The sequence below is a fragment of the Cetorhinus maximus genome, chromosome 13 (assembly GCF_964194155.1).
Source record: "Cetorhinus maximus chromosome 13, sCetMax3.hap1.1, whole genome shotgun sequence".
Taxonomy (NCBI): domain Eukaryota; kingdom Metazoa; phylum Chordata; class Chondrichthyes; order Lamniformes; family Cetorhinidae; genus Cetorhinus; species Cetorhinus maximus.
The window spans coordinates 120,585,691-120,608,014 of record NC_135891.1 but is presented as its reverse complement, the minus strand read 5'-3'; the positions used below and the strand labels follow the sequence as shown (position 1 = coordinate 120,608,014).

At 47.7% G+C, this 22,324-nt stretch overlaps 3 protein-coding genes across 3 annotated transcripts in view; 1 reads left to right on the top strand and 2 right to left on the bottom strand.

Annotated features, from left to right (window-relative positions):
- LOC144689068 (proteinase-activated receptor 3-like) overlaps nt 1-2,800 on the bottom strand; it is a 36,865-nt gene extending 34,065 nt beyond the window's left edge. Inside the window, exon 1 of the mRNA XM_078556215.1 lies at nt 2,616-2,800. The gene's annotated coding sequence lies outside the window, so the exon portion shown is untranslated. The remainder of the gene's footprint in view (nt 1-2,615) is intronic.
- The window catches only part of sac3d1 (SAC3 domain containing 1), a 512,754-nt gene that overhangs the window by 271,884 nt on the left and 218,546 nt on the right, over nt 1-22,324 (top strand). The gene's annotated exons all lie outside the window — the stretch shown is intronic.
- LOC144689036 (protein S100-A1-like) lies at nt 4,125-5,122 on the bottom strand. Its single transcript, XM_078556151.1, has 2 exons — nt 4,904-5,122; nt 4,125-4,304 (listed from the first exon to the last, which is right to left on the bottom strand). The coding sequence occupies exons 1-2, from the start codon at nt 5,057-5,059 to the stop codon at nt 4,149-4,151; spliced, it is 312 nt and encodes a 103-aa protein (XP_078412277.1). The 5' UTR covers nt 5,060-5,122; the 3' UTR covers nt 4,125-4,148.

Genomic DNA, 22,324 nt, shown 5'->3' with positions numbered 1-22,324 from the left:
TGTGCCGCAGCGTCCGGAGCTCGGACTCCAGCTCATCAATTCTGAGCCGGAGTTCCTCCAGCAACCAACACTTGCTGCAGATGTGGTCACTGCGGCTCACAATGGGATCTGCCAGCTCCCACATCACACAGCTATAGCACATCACCTGCCCAGCCATCTCTACTTAGATAATTAATTTATTAATGAGCTTTGCAGTGGTTTTTTTTTTCAAAGTTGGTGCAGATTTCCTACCAACCAATCAGGTCACAGCTTTCCTGTGACGTCACTTTTTTCAGTTTTGGCTTCAGTTACTCTGTGCCCCGAGGTCACCGCTCCGGTGCTCCTCCCTCCGAGTCTACTCCCTAGAGACAAGGCCACGAGTCACCGAAGTAAGCTAGATTTATACTCACCGCTCCGGTGCTCCACCCTGGAGACAAGGCCGCGAATCCCCAAGGTAAGCTAAATTTATACTCACCGCTCTGGTGCTCCTCCCTCCGAGTCTGCTCCCAGGATTACTCTCAAATCAGCTGCTTTTTCTTTAAAATCCACTTTCAGAAGAGTGTCCCTCGCAGGTCTGGTGCAATCCTGAAGGCACTGCCTCTACCTCTCGCTCTTTTTTTTAGGTTTGAGGAGGAGGGAGGGATGGAAACACTACAGCAATGTAATGTTTGGGGCTATTCCGTTCTGTGACAGTGGGTCCTCCTCGATTCCCTCCTGAGTCGCGGTGGCTGTGACGACTTCTCCCAGAATGCTTCAGTCACTTCTCTCCAGCGCCCCCTGTTGGATGCCCTTCCTCCTGTTGAGCGCAAGAGTCCGTCTCCTCGGCTCCCTCCTGAGTGGCAGTGGCTGTGATGACTTCTCCCAGAATGCTTCAGTTACTTCTCACCAGCGCCCTCTGTTGGATGCCCCTCCAACCGTTGAGCGCAAGAGTCCTTCGCCTCTGCTTCCTCCTGAGTGGTAGTGGCTGCGATGACTTCTCCCAGAATGCTTCAGTCACTTCTCACCAGCGCCCTCTGTTGGATTGTCCACTCACTTAGCTGAATCTGGTTTTGTTGCAAGGCCAGCACTTATTGCAGATCCCAACTCGGAGTGCTGCACTGTCTGAGGGTCAGTACTAGGGGAGTGCTGCACTGTCAGTTGTAAACATCTCACCGTCACAATGTCAAAGAAGAGCAGGGGAGTTCTCCCTAGTGTCCCGGTCAATATTTATCCCCTAACCACTATAAATAATTTTATTTTATTTATTAATATTTAACATTTATAAAACAATATTTATCCCTTATCACTAAACGAGTTATCCGGTCATTATCACATTTCTGTTTATGGGGTCTTTTGGGATCTTGCTGTGTGCAAATTGGCTGCCAAGTTTCCCACATTACAACAGTTTTAAAGTACTTCAGTTGTTGTAAAGCAATTTGGAATATGTTGAGAGTGCGAACGCTTCTCTCTTATTGAACATTCAGCATGTTTAAGTACTAACAAAACATTTTCTAGTACAGACTAACTTTGAACGAATTGCAGTTCCAAATTCCGGTTAATGTATCGATTCATTCATTTTGTGGACAATCAAAAACCAAACAAGGACATGAAGCCAAGCCGGGCATGTGGGCTTGAGATAGAAATCAGCCCTGATCGAATTGTGGAACAGTCTCAAGGGGCTGAATGGCCTCCTCCTGTTCCCATGCTCCCATAGGTTTTAATCTGCCGATTAACGAGAAGATACTGTTTAAAAATCAAACCAGGGGATATTTTATGAAAACTTTGATGGACGACCTCCCTCTGAAAGTCTCCTGGTTTCAGTTTGGGTTGTGTCCCTGTGACTGACTGATCTCGAGTAAGGATTTCAATGACGATGTACGTTGGTTCATTTTTAAATAAACTCTGTTATGGCCCAAACAAACTCAAATAACAAAATCCATCATGGAAGCACAAACTCGGAATAACACAAAGTCAGTACTGGGTCAATAATGGGCCGGAACTGGGCTGACCCAGAACAGCATCGATAATGGCAACGACACAGAGAATTCATTCAGAACAAACGGCTCCTTCATTTGCCTGATGCAAAATACTTGTTGAAACAAGATCACATCGGCCCCGCACAGCTGGCTTTTCCAGTTCTCACCATGTTTACCTCATGGGCTGGAACACAAAAACCAGGAACATCCTGTTCAAAACATAACATTTTCAAACATGGAGAGGAAAAACAACTTTCATTCATATTATCTTTTTCACAACCTCAGGATGTCTCTCAGAAAGAGGTACAGGTCGTCCACCCCCTTCAATCTGTTCAATCATTCAATGAGGTTATGGCTGAACCTCGACTCCATCCACCTGCCTTGTTACTCTTAGTAGCCTAACCCGAATGAAAAGCAACTCATCTCCACAATCACCACACCACACCCTCAATGTGTCTCTCTTTCTCTCCACCCCCCCCCCCACCCACCTTAAACCAATTTATATTTCTCCCTTCTTCTAACTATGCTTCAGTTCTGCCGAAGGGCCATGAAGGCTCGAAACGTTAACTGATTTCTTCTCTGCCAATGCTGCCAGACCTGCTGAGTTTTTCCAGGTAATTCTGTTTTTGTTTTGGATTTCCAGCATCCGCAGTAGCTTTTAGCTTTTTGTTTTTATCAAACTCATCTTGTGTTAGTCAGTGTTGTGCTGTAGGGGGTGAACACAGGTAACAGGTAACAGTGCATAGGGAACATCTGCAGGTTGGGCCAACTCTAGATTTTAAGAACATTTAGCTTGTTCTGTGGAATCCCCAGCCCAAACAGAATTCTCTGACTCTGAGAGTAGGGACAGCCCCTGTCCCTGTCTCACCCCCACCCGGGAAATAATGTCTGAGTGAAGATTCCCCTGACCCCTGGGGAAACAGTGTCTGAGGATTGCTGCACCCCCCCCCCTCCCCTTAATTGGCCCACCAGCGTGAAATCATGGTCCGGTGGCGGTTGACTTCCTGACCACTCCCACCCGCCCATGTCGAGCCTGTCTGACAAGGGAAAAATCCTCCCCTTTGTTTGTGAGCTTCACCTGGTTAGGTGTAATATTTTACTCCCTCTCTTTAAACAAACTAGTGTAGCTTGGATTCAAAGAAAAAATGCAAATTGCCCCAATGCCTAATTAACATTTCAAATCTACTTCTCTTCTATACATCAAAGCCTCCAGACCAGCTGGCTTTAATCCAATTAAAACGCACACACATATATAGACACAGACACCAGTAAATTATATTTTAAAATAATTTCCAATAACATATCTTCTTGACATCTATCGTTTGCTGCTTATGCTGTTTGCCACCAAAGTAGTCCCAAGTTGTAACCTCACCAGGTTGGCCTTTTTTAGATAAGCCTGATGCTGCTCCTGGCACACCCTTCTGCACACTTCATTCAACCAGTGTTGGCCCACTCGCTTGATGGTAATGGTGGAGTGGGGGATATGCCGGGGTACGAATAGAATTCTGCTGGCGATGGCCCACAGCATCTAATGGATGCCCAGTTTTGAGTCGTTATCCCATTTAGCAGGCAGTAGCACCACACAACACGTTGGAGGATATCCTCAGATTGGAGATGGGACTGTGTGGCGGCTTGGGGGTCAGGTGAGAAGTTTAAAGTTTAAAAATCCCAAAGCTGACACAGGTTGTCCACTTTTGGGTTTAACAGAAACAGGATGGGGTTGAGGGGAGCAGGGTACTAATAGCCAATCCAATCCCAGAAGCTGGCTGGCATTTAAATAGGATGAGTCCAGGAGCCTCAGTTATCCTGCTTTACAGCTTTATTTGTGCAATCCCCAAGATAGTTTTGGAATTCCCAACCACAACTAAAGAGGTTTGGAAATCAGAGCTCTTCCGCCCCCACCAATTCCATTTGCAGTGTGGGCTCCTGAGTGGTTACAACCTGCTTCCTGCACAACTGGAAGTCAAACAGCCAATCAGGCTGATCTCTGGGCAGGAATCCAGTCAAGAAAAGGTCATGGTGGCATCAAACCCCAACCTCACCCCTGCTCCCTGAAACCCACTTCTCCTTGTCAACATCAGAGTCTCAAACAGAGGGGGGGAAAGAAAAAAAATCAAAACAAATTGATATTTGGTCTTTGAACTTTTTTTTATTTAAGTATAGCAGTACACATCTTTATATCCAGAGCTGGATACAGCCAGCATTTTCTGTCCTTTACTTTTTTTGTTTAAGGTGCTGAACAAAAAATTCATTGCACACGATAGTGATGGAGGCGAGCATGACTGCAAACTCTTCAAAATTCACCTCTCCGTCTTGATTGATATCTAGTTTTTTCGTAATTGCCTTCAAACCTTCAGGATCGGTGGCTCCCTGAGAACAGAACAGGTAATAAAAATTATGCAACTTTCAAACTTTCCATTGTTCACTAACAGAGCTAGTGTTGAGGGCAGCTGTGAAGGGAGAGCAGCAAGGGGTAGCAACAGGACAGTAATAAAAGCAAAACACTGCAGATGCTAGAAATCTGAAATAATAAAATCAGTGCTGGAAATACTGAGCAGGTCTGACAGCATTCTCTGGAGAGAGAAACAGTTAAAGTTTTGAGTTTAATTTGACTCAATTTCTGAAGGAGGCCAAGTTCAATGTTCAGTGGAATTTTCCAGCCCCACCCACAGTGATGCCCATTGCTGGCAGAACCGGAAAATCCCACTTGTTAACTGTTTCTCACTCCACGGATACTGCCACACCTGCGTATTTCCAGCACTCTGCTTTCATTATTGGATAGAATAAAGCTTGGACAAATAGAAGCTCAAAGATTCCTCAAATGGTCTTCCTGGCCTCTTCCTGAGTGGATTGGTTGTCTGTTTCCCCTCCACAACTCCATTCTAAACAGAAGCGACTTTCTTTGCAGTCTTAAAGTTTAACTTCTCACCCGAGCCATTTTTCAGCAACTCATTGTAACCATCACATACCTTCATGAAACTGCTTAGTTCTTTGTCCAACAGGTCCTTCAGTTCTTTGTTACTCAGTGTGTATTTGTTTTGGTTTTCCTCCTGGCCTGAATACTTGTGGAAAACAGCAATCATTGTTTGCATACATTTTTCCAGATCAGTAAGGTGGGCTGACATGATGAGGCTGGAGAATCAATCTATAAACTAAAGAGGTGCAGTTAGTAAAGAATTAACCTGGAGCAACCATTTGCAGGACTCAACAGTTCTGGGTACTAACAGTACAATTACTGGGCAGCAACAGGTTTTATTTTAACCTTACACTTAAAATGAGTAACAGTTCTCACTCGCTGGAAGTAATGGCCAGATCATGGGTCAAACACTCCCACCCACACTACTGATCTGAGGCATTACAGCTAACACTGCAGGTAGACTCATGTTGGGTATGGGGGACTCTAAGTGCATTATTTCCATTCTTGTTTTGCTTTTGCAATCCATCCATCTGAGCAGCCCCTGGACAGAGAAATAGATTCCAATCTTGAAAAATCCAAGCCTCTGGCACACAGCATTTTCTGGGCCCATCCCATTTTGGGCTGGGTGCCCAGTTCCATTGACTCCATTTGTAACATTCTCCATTTTACATCATTTTCCACTGCGAAATTGGGGAACATGTACTGTGTCTCTGTACAGGGTTAGGTACAGTCTCAGACATTCTATAGGTGAAAGAGTGACAACATCAAACGCATGAAATACAAAGCAGCCTTCACATCGGAAAACACACTTCACAGTTCAATGTTTAACAAGGGAGTGGCACAGCTGCAATCCTGGAGTTTTGAAATTTAAAATCAACAGAAATTAATTACAACAAAGCAAACTTTACATTCCAGTAAAACAAATATTATGTGAAAGTTTAAAATTCAAAACATAAGAAAAGTCCTACTGAAATAGATTAGTTATTTTTCAAACTTTTAAAAAGTTAATTGAACAAACAATTACCCTTCAAATTATACCTCACAGATTTATATTTTTACAGACAAGCTTCTGTCAGAATACACTGTTCACAACACGCCTCTTACCAAGCTGTAGAATCTAGAATCCAGGAGTCCACATACTAGGAACTGGACTTATTAAAGAGCTCCCAAACCTGCTTATTGGTTTAACTGATCAGCCATGTACCAATCAGAACCCTACAACTGTAGGATCCTCCCTCTTCCAGATCCCACTGGTTGTTTTGGGAGGGGTTGGGTTTCCTTTGCTACACGCCCAAGAGCCCTACCCTTTGGCTGAGATGGTTTTTGGATGAATCACTGTTGAGGAGATTAGAGACAATTTATTCCACACCCTGTGATCAGAACCACTCCCTTCTTATACAATCAGCCATTATAACTTTCAGTTGCAGAGTTATAAAAGCCATAGAATCATAGAAAGTTTAAGGCACAGAAAGAGGCCACTTGGCCCATCATGTCTGCACCAGCCTAATCAGCATTTAGTCCGTAGCCTTGCTGGTTCTTGAGGTTCATATCCAGACACCTTTAAATGGGTTGAGGGTTTCTGCCTCTACTCCCCTTTCAGGCAGTGAGTTCCAGACCCCCACAATCCTCTAGGTGAAAAATCTTTTCCTCACCTCCCCTCTAATCTGTCTATCAACCACTTTAAATCCATGCCCCCTAGTCACTGCCCTCTCTGCTAAAGTAAGTAGGCTCTTCCCTTCCACTCTATCCAGGCCCCTCACAATTTTGTACATCTCAATCAAATCTTCCCTCAGCCTCCCATGTTCAAAGGAAAACAAACACAGCCTATCCAATCTTTCCTCAAAGCTGCAATTTTCCAGTCCTGGCAACATCCTAGTAAATCTCCTTTGTCCTCTCTCTAATGCAATTACATCCTTTCTGTAATGAGGTGACCAGAACTGCACACAGCACTTACATTGTGGCCTAACTAATGTTTTATATAGTCCCAGCATAACCTCCTTGCTCTTGTATTCTGTGCCTCAGCTAACAAATGAAAGGATTCCAAATGCCTTGTTAACCACCTTATCAACCTGTCCTGCTACCTCCAGGGATCTGTGGACATTCACGCCAAGGTCTCTCATTTCCTCTACTCCTTTAAGTATCCTCATATTTATTGTGTAATCCTTTGCCTTTTTTGACCTCCCCAAATGTATCACCTCTCACTTCTCTAGGTTGAATTCCATTTCCCACTTTTCTGCCCTACTAGCAAGTCCATTGATTTTTTTTATTCATTCACGGGATTCACTGGCTGGGCCAACATTTATTGCCCATCCCTAATCGCCTTTGAGAAGGTGGTGGTGAGTTGCGTTCTTGAACCGCTGCAGTCCATGTGGTGTAGGTACATCCATGGTGCTGTTAGGGAGGGAGTTCCAGGATTTTGACTCAGCGACAGTGAAAGAATGGCAATATATTTCCAAGTCCGGATGGTGAGTGACTTGGAGGGGAACTTCCAGGTGTTGGTGTTCCCATCTATCTGCTGCCCTTGTCCTTCTAGATGGTAGTGGTTGTGGGTTTGGAAGGTGCTGTCAGAGGAGCCTTGGTGAGTTTCTGCAGTGCATCTTGTAGGTGGTACACACTGCTGCTACTGTGCGTTGGTGGTGGAGGGAGTGAATGTTTGTGGATATGATGCCAATCAAGTGGGCTGCTTTGTCCTGGACAGTGTCAAGCTTCTTGATTGTTGTGGGAGCTGCACTCATCCAGGCAAGTGGGGAGTATTCCATCACACTCCTGAATTGTGCCTTGTAGATGGTGGACAGGCTTTGGGGAGCCAGGAGGTGAGTTGCTCTCCGCAGAATTCCTAACCTCTGACCTGCTCTTGTAGCCACAGTATTTATATGGCCAGTCCAGTTTCTGGTCAATGGTAACCCCCAAGACACTGGGGGATTCAGTGATTGTAAAGCCATTGAACATCAAGGGGCAATGGTTAGATACTCTCTTGTGGGAGATGGTCATTGCCTGGCACTTGTGTGGTACGAATGTTACTTGCCACTTGTCAGCCCAAGCCTGGATGTTGTCCAGGTCTTGCTGCATTTGGACATGGACTGCTTCAGAATCTGAGGAGTTGCGAATGTTGCTGAACATTGTGCAATCATCAGCGAACATCCCCACTTCTGACCTTTATGATGGAAGGAAGGTCATTGATGAAGCAGCTGAAGATGGTTGGGCCTAGGACACTACCCTGAGGAACTCCTGCAGTGATGTCCTGGAGCTGAGATGACTGACCTCCAGCAACCACAACCATCTTCCTTTGTGCTAGGTATGACTCCAACCAGGGGAGAGTTTTCCCCCTGATTCCCATTGACTCCAGTTTTGCTAGGGCTCCTTGATGCCAAATTCTGTCAAATGTGACCTTAATGTCAACAGCAATCCTCCTCAATTTTGGTGTCCTCTACAAACGTCTTGATATTCTCCCTACATTTACATCCAAATCATTAATATATACCACAAAATGCAGGGGACACTGTGGCACTACCACCATGCAAAATGGGATACATTTTGAAAAGATCTAGCAACTCAAGACTGGGCATCCATGAGGCGCTGTGGGCCATCAGCAGCAGCAGAACACAATTTGTAACCTCTTGGCCCAGCATATCCCCCACTCTACCATCACCACCAAGACAGGGGATCAAACCTGGTTCAATGAAGAGTGCAGGAGGACATGCCAGGAGCAGCACCAGTGCATCACCTAAAAACCTGGTGAAGCTACAACAGAGGACTACTTGCGTACCAAACAGCATAAGCAGCAAGTGATAGAGCTAAGCGATCCCACAACCAACCGATTAGATCTAAGCTCACATTCAGGCATGAATGGTGGTGGACAATTAAACAACTCACTGGAGGAGGATGCTCCACAAATATCCCCATCCTCAATGATGGAGAAGCCCAGCACATCAGTGGAACAGATAAGGCTGAAGATTTTGCTTTAATCTTCAGCCAGAAGTGCTGAGTGGATGATCCAGCTTGGCCTCCTCCAGAGGTCCCCAGCATCACAGATGCCAGTCTTCAGCCAATTCAACTCACTCCACGTAATATCAAGAAACAGCTGAAGGCACTGGATACTGCAAAGGCTTTGGGGCCCTGACAATATTCCGGCAATAGCACTGAAGACTTGTGCTCCAGAACTTTCTGCGCCCCTAGCCAAGCTGTTCCAGTACAGCTACAACACTGGCATCTGCCCAGCTACGTGTAAAATTGCCCAGGTATGTCCTGTACATAAAAAGCAGGACAAATCCAACCTGGTCAATTACCATCCCATCAGTCTACTCTCCATCATCAGTAAAGTAATGGAAGGCGTCATCAACAGTGCTGTCAAGTGGCACTTGCTTAGCAATAACCTGTTCACTGATGCTCAGTTTGAATTGTGCCAGGGCCACTCAGCTCCTGACCTCATTACAGCCTTGGTTCAAACATAGACAAAAGAGCTGAGCTCCCGAGATGAGTTGAAAATGACTTCCCTTGACTTCAAGGGAACATTTGACTGAGTATGACATCAAGAAGCCCTAGCAAAATTGGAGTCAATGGGAATGGGGGGGAGGGAAGACAGTGGAATGGCAGTGATGGGGAAGGGTGAACATGAGGGGGCCTTTGTGGGGTCACCCTCTAACCTCTTGTTGCCACAGGAGTCAGCAGTACTCTGCTTAGAAAAAGGAGGAAGACCTCCTTGCGATGAAAGCCACTGAAAGCCAATGGCTTCTTTAGCACGGCTAAAGGCCTACTCAGAACTCAGTGGCTTCACATCACAGTCGCTGCATCTCAAGAGCAACATACAGGAATATAGAATTTGGGAACACAGACAAATAATGAAGGAGGCACAGCTGCATCATATATGGCATTCCATCAATGAAGGCCAGTCACCGGTTCACCAGATTTGACACTCCTAACGGGCCAAAGGGCATTCGCTCATTGACCGTGAACAACTGATTGGTCATTAATATGGCACATCAGAGATTGGAGCACAGAGCTAGGCCGGGTCACTCATCTCACTGAAACTTTAGCATCCCACGCCGGACTCAAGATGTGACATATTTGCGATGCCATCTTGGTCACCTCGTTGTGTGTGGCAGTGTCTCGGACAAGATGGCATCAGCCACCATGCAAGTAGGGCAGGAGAAACTATGGACCCTTATGGTCTCCAAATGTGTCATCTTCTGAGCTTCACTTTCTTGCCCCTTGAATCATTAATGTCAATGTTTCCTTTCAGAGAGAAGGCAAAAGCAGATGTGGGTCCAGAGCTCAATGCTGCCTTTGTCAGGGTCCTAACGCAATGGAGAAGGCGAATGAGGGAGAGGTGACTCCGTGCGCAGCTCCAGCAGGAGGGACAGGGTCAAGTGGAGCCAGACCGTGAACAGGAGGGTCAGGAGGAGAGACCCAGACAATGGGGGCGACTCACCAGATCTAGGGTTTATCATCCAAGAGTCTCCTATTTACAAATGAGTGCGAGACAATGCCATGCATGTCTGCACTTGGTTGGAGATCTGGTCCATCACATATGCCACGTTCTTCAAGAAGACCTGATGCCACGTGGAGTTGGAGGGTATCTCCTGCTAGTGGCTTTGAAGGTGATCGCTGCACTTAATTTCTTGGTCTCTGGTTCTTTCCAAGGATCAACAGGTGACCTGTGTGGCATCTCTTAGTCCACAACACAACAATGGATAAAGGAGGTCACAGGTGCCCTTTGCAGGAAGGCCCATCATGTAAGGTTTGCTCTGGATGAAGATATCCAGGCTTCGCCGTCATCTCAAGCTTCCCCAGAGTGCAGGATGCAATAGACTGCACCCATGTGGCTATACGGGCTCCATGGCAACAGGCCCTAAGGTTTATACAAGGGCTATCATTTCCATCGATGTACAACTGGTGTGTGATCACCGGAAGCACATGCTGCACGTTTGTGGATGGTACCCTGGGAGTTGCCATGACTCCGACATCCGGAGTCACTCCCAGGTGCCTGAGATGGGAGAGGTGATGGCGTAGTGGTATTGTTGCTGGACTAGTAACCCAGAGACCCAGGGTAATGCTCTGGGGACCCGGGTTCGAATCCCCCCATGGCAGATGGTGGAATTTGAATTCAACAAAAATCTGGAATTAAAAGTCTGATGATGACCATGAAACCATTGTCGATTGTTGTAAAAACCCATCTGGTTCACTAATGTCCTTTTTTAGGGAAGGAAATCTGTTGCCCTTACCTGGTCTGGCCTACATGTGACTCCAGACCCACAGCAATGAGGTTGGCTCTTAAATGCCCTCTGAACAAGGGCAATTAGGGAACAAGGGCAATTAGGGATGGCAGTTAGAGGTAGGCAATAAATGCTGGCCTAGTCATCTCATGAACAAATAAAAAAAAAAAAAAGATTTTCGAGTGGCCATTACGTCGGCAGGGGCACCCGCTGAAACACTAGCTGATGACACTGGTGCATTGCCCTCAGAGTCGTTCCGAGGAGAGGTACAACACTGTTCACAGCTCCACACCATAGGGCTTCTGAAGATGCGTTTCAGATGCTTAGACCACTCAGGTGGCTCATTACAATACAATCCCGACAGGGTTTCCCACATCGTCACAGTGTGTTGTGCCCTTCACAATCTGGATGTACAAAGAGGTGACCCCCCTGCCAGAGGAATACCTGGAGGAGGATGAGAGCTCATTGGAGGATGAAGATGCAGAGGCCCAGGAACCTCAGGAGGCTGCTGAGGGTCAGTGTGAGTGTGATCACACCATTGCGGAAGGAAGACGTGGGAGATGTGCCCATGATACATTAATCGCTGACAGATTCCAGGAAGAGTAAAGTTGAGTGAGGGAATATGGCCACATTTCTCCTAGCCCTCAATGCCATTTTCTTTCAACTCATGTTAGGTCCACCCACTTGCAGCGAGAACGAGTCCAGCATTCACACTTGCCTCATGAATCGCCAGGGCCATGATCTTTGCTTTGGTCTGTGGGGCCCTGTGAGTAAACTCATTCTGGGAACTGAGTCTCCACTTAGGAACAAGAGCGATGTGAGAGAAGACTTGAAGCCGTCGCTGCCATCTAATGATGTAAACACTGCTGCAACAGAGATGTGGACATGCCTAGGGATCTCCTCCTCCTGTGTATGTCTCGTCTTCTGCCACCATCATGGAGGAGACATAAATGCCGTTAGATTATCAATGCTGATGAGCTGCCCTTGCTCAATGGTGTTCCTTGAGGAAGAAGGGTTAGAAATGCTTATATCACACACTTCCAATAAAGATTTAAACACATCTTCCTGACATCACATAGGGAGTGTGAAGACTAATTCAACTGAGGTTGACATCACAGGAATGTGAATCTCACAGTGGGACAGTATCACTGAGTGGGAGGAAGGCTAAACCTCAAAATAAGATTCCAAAGTACAAAATCACAACGCCTTCAGTTGACAGGAACATTCACATAACCATCAAATGTATTTTAAAAAGTGCAATTTATTTACATGTCTAGCACACCCATGACCCAGAAGTCACATTAAGTTTTCTTAACTTTCCTAACTCTAGTTTATATAGGTTTACTGAGGTTTATATGAATTTCAGCAAAGTCTTTGACAAGGTCCCACATGGGAGACTTATAAAGAAGGCAAATGCACATGGGATACAGGGTAATTTGATAAGGTGGATTCAGAATTGGCTTAGGTGTAGGAGACAGAGAGTGATGACAGAAGGATGCTTGAGTAACTGGACGCCAGTGTCCAGTGGCGTACCACAGGGATCTGTGCTGGGTCCCCTATTATTTGTCATTTATATAAACGTCATAGATGACTATGTGGCGGGTGGGATTAGTAAGTTTGTGGATGACACAAAGATTGGCCGGGTGGTTAACAGTGAGGTTGAGTGCCTTGGGCTACACGAAGATATAGATGGGATGGTCAAATGGGTAGGTAAGTGGCAGATGGAATTTAACCCTGAAAAGTGTGAGGTGATACACTTTGGAAGGAGTAATTTGACAAGGAAGTATTCAATGAATGGCATGACACTAGGAAGTTCTGAGGAACAAAGGGACCTTGGCGTGTGTGTCCATAGATCTCTGAAGGCGAAGGGGCATGTTAGTGGGGTGGTGAAAAAGGCATATGGGACACTTGCCTTTATCAATCAAGGTATAGATTACATAAGTAGGGAGGTCATGTTGGAGTTGTACAGAACCTTGGTGAGGCCACAGCTGGAGTACTGTGTGCAGTTCTGGTCGTCACATTATAGAAAGGATGTGATTTTACTGGAGTGGGTGCAGAGGAGATTCACCAGGATGTTGCCTGGGATGAAACATTTAAGTTATGAAGAGGGGTTGGATAGACTTGTGTTGTTTTCGTTGGAGCAGAAAAGACTGAGGGGCGACCTGATCGAGGTGTACAAGATTATGAGGGGCATGGACAGGGTGGATAGGGAGCAGCTGTCCCCCTTAGTTGAAGGGTCAGTCACGAGAGGACATAAGTTCAAGGTGAGGGGCAGGAGGTTTTGGGGGGATGTGAGGAAAAACTTTTTTACCCAGAGGGTGGTGACGGTCTGGAATGCACTGCCTGGGAGGGTGGTGGAGGCGGGTTGCCTCACATCCTTTAAAAAGTACCTGGATGAGCACTTGGCACGTCATAACATTCAAGGCTATGGGCCAAGTGCTATTAAATGGGATTAGGTAGGTAGGTCAGGTGTTTCTCTTGTGTTGGTGCAGACCTGATGGGCCGAAGGGCCTCTTCTGCACTGTGTGATTCTGTGAACTCTGCCGCTAGGCCTGGGTGCAGCCCTGACATCCGCAGCAGAGATGGAGGCAGCCTGCTGACCGCTACGTCCTGATGTCTCTGATGACCTTGGCGGACGTCCTCTGTTGGCCCGAGGCCTGGAGGGTCCCCGCCTAATAAGGGTCACCTGCTCTGGGGCAGAAGTGCCCTCGGCGGCCTGAAAAGCTGGAGTGGATGGGGCCACAGGTAGATGGGGCTGAGAGCGCTGCACACCCTTGGAGTGTCCTGAGAGGAGGCCCCGGAGTGTCCGGCTGACACTCATCCTGTGGGTGCCCATGGGCCCTGCACTGACTCCTGCAGGAGATGGTGGGGGCACCTGGAGGGTGGTCAAGGTGCCTCGTTCCCGTGTCGCCCACATCCTGATGGTACCCACCAGGGTGTGTGGACAAGGAGTGCAGGGCCGAACGCAAATCCAGCAAGAGCTGCTGGACCAAGGTCTCCATGGTGGTCGCCAGCCTTCCCATGACGACCACAAGGCACTCGCATGTCGGAGACCCAACCTCAGACAGAACGCAGACGGACTCCTCTATCATTCGCTCTAGTCTGCTGACTGACTGCTGAATCTCTGCCTGATGTTCTGCTGCCTGTCGTTCCATCTCCGGCCTTGAGTTGGCAGCCGCTTCCAGAGGCTCATCATCTGACTCAGACCGAGCAGGTGGCTGGTCTCCAGCAGCCGTTCGAGTGCCGGAGACCTGGGCTGTCCCTGTCTCCAGCTGCTGCAGGTACGTGTCAGTGAGGTGTTCCCCAGAAAGTGAGCCTGACCCTAATCTACATCTGTGCCCCGGTCGATGTGTGTGTCTCTGAGCTGGTGGAGGGTGTGTGTGAGCGCTGTGACGGTTCTTCCAGAGCTTCCTGCTTGGATGAAGTCTGGGGTCCACCCTGGTGCTGGACTGGCTTGGGGGCCTCGATCTGCTAGAAAATAGAGTTTCAGTTAATGAGCATGAGCTCGATAAGACTGCACGTGACTCACTGTGAATGTCAGGGTTTGATGAGGTGATGGAGCTGTGGTCTGCACTGGGTTGGTGGGAGAGGCCGGTCTCCCCTCCCCCACAGGAGCGACCCCTGTCCTCCCCAGCTAGCTCAGCTGCAGCCTCCTCAAACTCACTGAGGGTGATGATGTCGGCTGTCCCTCCTCCGGTCTGCGCTCTCTCGCTCCTGTTGTGCGCCAGTTTGGCCTGTATGAAGAGGAAAGAGAGGCAGGTGATGAGAAGGGACGGAGCAGAGTTTGGGTGAGTTGCTTGTCCCCTGTGTGTGGGGAGCCCTCCCCAGAAGGGCCAGAGGATGGAGTGTGAGCAACACGATCAATGGGATGGTGGTGATGTGAAAGTCTCGGATGGAGAATAAGCGTTGATGTGTCCCCTGCTAATGGTTGTGTGGGATCCCTGAAGAGAGTAGTTATTGGAGTGTATGATGCCACGATGAGAGTTTGATATTGGAGGAGGGTGTTGAAGGATGACTTACCCTAGCGGAGCTGATGAGATCATTCAGCCTCTTCCTGCACTGGATGGCATTTCGGGCACCAGCGCCGGCCACACTGACCTGCTCCGCGATGGCCTCCCAGGCCAGAGAGGTGAGGCTGCTGCGCTTCCTGCAGCCATCCCTGGGATAGAGCACTTGCCCGTGTGCCTGAACCCCTCAGGTTAAGACCTGGAGGGCCTGGTGCGTGAAGTGGGTGCTGCATTTCTCTTCAGGCTCTTGGCCTTCCTCTTCTGGCTGCCGGACATCTCTGGTGGGCTGGAGAGAGTGAGGCTGTGTGTTGGACTGCCCTGTAACTATGGCGTCCGGACCAGTGAACCCGCCAGCTGACGGCGGCCACACACACAACAACTCCCAACCTGCCAGCTGATTCGGGTGGATACGCGCCTTTGCATAATTAATGAGGCTCCAAGCACAGTATCTGGCGCGAGTTCCCACCATTCCCAACAGCGGGGTGGGTGCTACCGAAACTGCCCACCACCACACTTAGCCTCAGTTCTGGAAAATTCCACCTTGAAAGTGGGAGAAGGATCTCCCCAACCTGTTCCAACTTCAAGTTCACCTGAGAACCAACCTCCTGGAAATTAGACTACAAGAAGCTTCACAGCTGACTGACAACCCTCTGCTTACAAGAGCATCACTTCAACCAAAACATCAGCTCATCGAATGAACTACAGGCTTGTCACAAAAGAGACTCAGACAATTATGCATTGTAATTATATTGCTTTTCATGTGTGTGTGTATCGAGTGAGTGAACATCCGGGCAACTGTGTGATCAGAAATAACCTTCGTCATCTGAAACTCGTAAATAAAGTTTACTTTTGGGGTTATGTAATTGGGTCAATCACTCTGAGGGTAAGGAAACAGGCACCCCTCAAATACCCCTCACACACCCCTCAAATACCCCTCACACACCCCTCGCACGCCCCTCACATACCCCGACAGGCAGTAGGAAAACACATAGGGTGGGATTATGACCTTGGCGGGTGGACCCAGGAGTGACTGGGAAATGGGCCTCCGCCTGCAATCAGCCCCCAGCCACGATTTCACACTGGCCAGCCAACAGGGAAGGTGCACCAGAAGCTCAGCGCTGCAGGGGTGGGGGGTGAGAGGATGGTGAGCGCTGAAGTCAGCGCGGGTGCGGGAGGGGAGCGCAGAAGACCCCTGAAGGCAGAGAGCTGCCTTAGGGAGCTGACAAATTTAAAATCAATTCTAATGTAAAATCCAGAAACAATGTCCACAAGTCAGAATGAGTCACCTCAACATACGGATGTTGAAAATTATGTCCACACATTTTTTAAAAATTAATCTTGGAAACCTCATCCTGCCCTTGACGTTTCCTCACAAATGGCCACGGCCGCCTGGCTGATTTGCCCGCCCGCCAACCGTAACATTGGGCAGGCAGCAGAAACATCCTCGCTAACTGAAACGTTATTGGCCTAAATGGGCCTCTTCATTGTTGGCAGGCTCACTGCCGACTCTGTGCACGCCCACCGACTGAAATATCGCGCTATTGGGCGACGCCGTCAGGACACTCACCCAATGCCGCGCCACGCTACGCCACACCACGCCACGCTACTTTAAGCTCCAGCATGTCGGGTGCGCGCCCGCACACCGAGCTCAAAATCATGCCCATAGGCTGGAATTTCACCACAGTGGGATTTTATGGTCCAGCCAAAGTCAATGGAGTTTGGAATGGCCCCCCCCCCCAACGCATTTTACAGCCCAGTCCCTGCCGCGAGGGGGCTCATAAAATTCCAGCCTATCCTGTTTGTGATACTTCGATAGATGCAGCCAGCACAACCCTCAAGAAGCTCAACACCGTCAGGGTGAGAGGCGACTGCTTGAATATTGCTGCCGGCCCTAGGCTCAATATTCATTTCCTGCCATGATCAACATGGGCAGGATTTTCAGTCATCAGGCAGGCCCGCGAGCGGCCAGGAAATGACCTGCCGATTAACGGCCAGCCAATGTGAAACATGCGCTGAGGAGCTCGGCACTGCTGGAATTGGGGCAGGAGGAGAGCGAGCGCTAAAGTCTGAGCATGTGTGGGGGAGCAGGCACTGCAAGCTCCCTGAAGGCACAGAGCCGCCTCGGGGAACAGATGAATTGTAGAAGCAACAATGAGGGCCGGGATTGTCCGGCCCCCATCGTGAGGTGGCGCCCCAGCCAGAAGCCCATTGACTTACAGTGGGTGTGGAAAATCCCGCCCGAAGATTTCAAAAATGAGAGAAACAAGTCCCCACATGTCACTCAGTCACATGAACAGGGACATAGTAAAAATGATGTCCAAAAATTTTTTTTTTAATTACTGTTGGGAGCCTCATCCCGCCCTCGGATGAGGTTTCATTAAAAATCCAAAGGCCGCCTGGCCGATTCACACACCCGCCAACCGTAAAGTTGGATGGGTAGCGAAAAATGGGTTTCAATTGGAACATTAGAACATAAGAAATAGGAACAGGAGTGGACCATTCGGCCCCTCGAGCCTGCTCCGCCATTCACTAAGATCATGGCTGATCCTTGTGTTTCAATTTCCACATTCCCACCTAATCCCGACAACCTTTGATTCTCTTGCCTAACAAGAATCAATCTACCTCTGTCATAAAAATATTCAATGACCCTCCACCGCCTTCTGAGGCAGAGAGTTCCAAAGTTGCACAACCCTCAGAGAGAAAAAAATTCTCCTCATGTCTGTCCTAAAAGGGCGACCCCTAATTTTTAAACAGTGCCCCTAGTTCTGGACTCACCCACAAGAGGAAACATCCTTTCAATGTCCACCTTGTCAAGGCTGCTCAGGATCTTGTTTACTTCAATCAAATCACCCCTCACTCTTCTAAACTCCAGTGGAAACAAGCCCAGCCTGTCCAACCTATCAATTCAACAATAAGTTATTTGATTAAGGGCCCATTTCAATAATCAATTATTTGATTAAAGGCCTTAATAGGCCTCTTAATTGTCAGCAGGATGCTCGCCCGACGTCATCGTGCGTTATTTTACACCCGATTGGGTCAGGCGCACGATCACCCGCAGGACGTAAAATCCCACCCCATCTCTTTATCCACTGCAGTTACTCACCGAGGTTCCTTCGACAGCAACTTGCACTCCACAATCCCTACTACCAGAGCAATGAGATCAGCAGAGCAAGCACCATTGCAGCAAGTAAAAGAGTTGGCCCAGCCCCAATGTTCCTCTCTAAGCTGCGTGGGTGGGTAGTAATCTTAAAGGGGCCACACAGCACAATAAAGCAAAGATAAGTTAGAGTAACATTACTAACCCAGTCCTAATGAAGGATCATTGATCTGAAAACATTAACTCTCTTTCTCTCTCTACAGATGCCTCCTGACCTGCTGAGAATTGCCAGCATTTTCTGTTTTTATTTAAAACATTACTCACCAGCACTTCCTCAAGGCAAGTGGGGGTGGGCAATAAATGTAGCACATGCAGTGTCGCCACTCTTCATGGTAACTTTATTCCTCTGCATTTCCTCAGAGAAGAAAGTAAAAATTTCCAGAGCACAACAGTCCATCCGGAATTCCAATTCATTCCATTCACAGTCCACATCTGATCATGGGACCTAAAGTGAAATTAAATAGAGAAGGAATTTGCAAAATATTAGAGCAGAGGGTTAGCAAGCTCGTGACATGGGTCTGTAATTGGCTGGGAAGCAGGAGACAAGAGAGTCAGGATAAAAGGAACATTCTCAGTTTGTCTGGATATAACAGATAGTGTTCCCCAGAGACCTGGACTGAGGCCTCAGCTTTTCACAATTTTTGTTAATGATGAGAGGGGATGAATGTCAATTAAATGGCAGAAAAAGCTCAAGGGACTGAATGGCCTCCACCAGTTCCTGTGTAACAGACTCAAGGGGACTAAATGGACCTCCTCCTGTTCCTGTGTAGCAGACTGTAGGGGCTGAATGGCCTCCTCCTGATCCTGTCTAACAGACTGAAGAGGGGGCTGAATGACCTTCTCCTGTTCCTGTGTAAGAGGCTCAAGGGGCTGAATGGCCACCTCCAGTTTCTGTGTAACAGACTCGAGGGGCTCAATGGCCTCCTTCAATTCCAATGGTCTTTCCCACCCCAACCCCAATTCCATACTTTATAGGAACACAGGTACAGGAGGAGGCCATTCAGCCCCTCGGGCTTGTTATATAGGAGCAGGAGGAAGCCATTCAGCCCCTTGAACATGTTCCGTCATTCAGTGACAGCATGGTTTATCTCTACCTAATTCCAAATTTTTGTTATATTTTTTCACGGGATGTGGGTTTCGCTGGCTGGGCCAGCATTTATGTCCATCCCTAGTTGCCCTTCAGAAGGTGAAGATGAGCTGCCTTCTTGAACCGCTACAGTCCATGTGGTGTAGGTACACCCACAGTGCTGTTAGGAAGGGAGTTCCAGGATTTTGACCCAGCGACAGTGAAGGAGCAGCGATATATTTCCAAGCCAGGGTGGTGAGTGACTTGGAGGGGAACTTCCAGGTGGTGGTGTTCCCATCTATCTGCTACCCTTGTCCTTCTAGATGGTAATGAGGTCAGGAGCTGAGTGGCCCTGGCGGAACCCAAACTGAGCATCAGTAAGCAGGTTATTGCTGAGCAAGTGCTGCTTGATAGCACTGTTGATGACACCTACCATTACTTTACTGATGATCGAGAGTAGGTTGATGGGGCGGTAATTGGCCGGGTTGGATTTGTCTTGTTTTTGTGTACAGGACATATCTGGGCAATTTCCCACTAAGCTGGGTAGATGCCAGTTTTGTAGCTACACTGGAACAGCTTGGCTAAGGATGTAGCTAGTTCTGGAACACAAGTCTTCTATATTATTGCCAGAATATTGTCAGGGCCCATAGCCTTTGCACTATCCAGTGCCTTCAGCCATATCTTGATATTAAGTGGAGTGAATTGAATTGGCTGAAGACTGGCATCTGTGATGATGGGGAACTCTGGAGGAGGCCGAGATGGATCATCCATTCGGTACTTCTGGCTGAAGATTGTAGCAAATGCTTCAGCCTTATCTTTTGCACTGATGTGCTGGGCTCCTCCATCATTGAGGATGGGGGAAATTTATGGAGCCTCCTCCTCCAGTGAGTTGTTTAATTGTCCATCACCATTTATGGCTGGATGTGGCAGGACTACAGAGCTTAGATCTGATCCATTGGTTGTGGAATCATTTAGCCCTGTCTATCACTTGTTGCTTATGCTGTTTGACACGCAAGTAATCCTGTGTTATAGCTTCACCAGGTTGACACCTCATTTCTAGGTATGCCTGGTGCTGCTCCTGGCATGCCCTCCTGCACTTTTCAATGAACCAGGGTTGATCCTGGTTTGATGGTAATGGTAGAGTGGGGGTATGCCGAGCCATGAGGTTACAGATTGTGTTTGAGTACAATTCTGCTGCTGCTGATGACCCACAGCACCTCATGGTTGCCCAGTCTTGAGTTGCTAGATCTGTTCGAAATCTATCCCATTTAACATGGTGGTAGTGCCACACAACACGATGAAGGGTAATCTTGATGTGAAGACGGGATTTCATCTCCAGAATGACTGTGCAGTGGTCACTCCTACTGATACTGTCATGGACAGGTACTTCAGCGGCAGGCAGGTTGGTGAGGATGAGGTCAAGTATGTTTTTCCCTCTTATTGGTTCCCTCACCACCTGCCGCAGACCCAGTCAAGCAGCTATGTCATTTAGGGCTCGGTTAGTGGTGGTGCTACTGAGCCACTCTTGGTGATGGACATTGAAGTCCCCCAACCAGAGTACATTCAGCGCCCTTGCCACCCTCAGTGCTTCCTCCAAGTGGGTGTTCAACATGGAGGAGCACTGATTCATCAGCTGAGGGAGGGCGGTATGTGGTAATCGACAGGAGGTTTCCTTGCTCATGTTTTACCTGATGCCATGAGACTCCATGGGGTCTGGAGTCGATGTTGAGGACTCCCCTCAGGCAACTGCCTCCCAACTGTATACCACTGTGCCGCCACCTCTGCTGGGCCTGTCCTGCTGGTGGCTCGTCCTGCCTTTGTGGGTACATACATGTTACAAAAATATATCAATCTCAGATTTAAAATTAATATTTGATGCAGCTTCAATTGGCATTTGTGGAAGAGATTTCCAAATTTCTGTTACACTTTGTGTGTACAAGTGTTTCTGAATTTCCCTCTTGAAAAGAAGATCACTATTTTCCAACTGCTCCTGAATGCAAATCCATTTTGTTGGATTGCCTGGACGTCGATATAAATCAATCATTCTAAACACTCATTTTCACTTCGCGAATCCAGAATATAACAATATTAGGAAGTAACATTCTGATCAAATATAGAGAAGTGAGCTCAACACTGAATAAATATAATTCAGCTTCCTCAATTATTAACTCATTACCTCACTTATAAATTGCACCATTTCTATCACCAGTGCAACAATCACACAATATGAGCATTGTGAAATCTTAATTTGATTAAGCTCATTCACTCGGCACTATCCACACAACTGACAAGACAAACACAGGCCAACACTTCCAAATGAATCAGACTAACTGGTATTGTACATCTCACACAGTGAATGGCACCAAGAAACACAGTCCAACTTAATTCATTTTAGCAAAGTTTGCAACTTACTTGATTAGATTTGATGAAGGGTGTTTAATTCACGAGGGGTCTAGACAGTGTAGAGAGTGAGAGAAACTGTTCTCTTGGCAGAAGGATCCAGAACCAGGGAACATTGACCTAAACTGAATGGCAATAAAACAGAGGCAGAGTGAGGTAAAATATTTTTATACAGCAAGTGTGGTGGAGACAGAATCAATCAAGGCTTTTTAAAAGGGAATTGGATGATTATCTGAAGAGAAAAGAATTGCAGGGGGTGGGAAAAGCTGGGGAATGGGATTAGCTGAGTTGCTCTGAATGGCCTCCTTCTGTGCTGTAACATTCAGTGACTCTGTGATGTTCTTACTCATTCAGGTCAATTCATGGGTCAGATGCATAATAAACCGCACCCCCTACACTGTCCCCATCAAACACTCCCAGGACAGGTACAGCACGGGGTTAGATACAGAGTAAAGCTCCCTCTACACCATCCCCATCAAACACTCCCAGGACAGGTACAGCACGGGGCTAGATACACAGTAAAACTCCCTGTACACGAGGGTGGGGAACACCTGGCCCGGGGCTGGATGTGGCCCGTTGCACTTTTTCATCCAGCCAGCTGTGAGGTTTCAAAAAATATATCAGAGAAAAC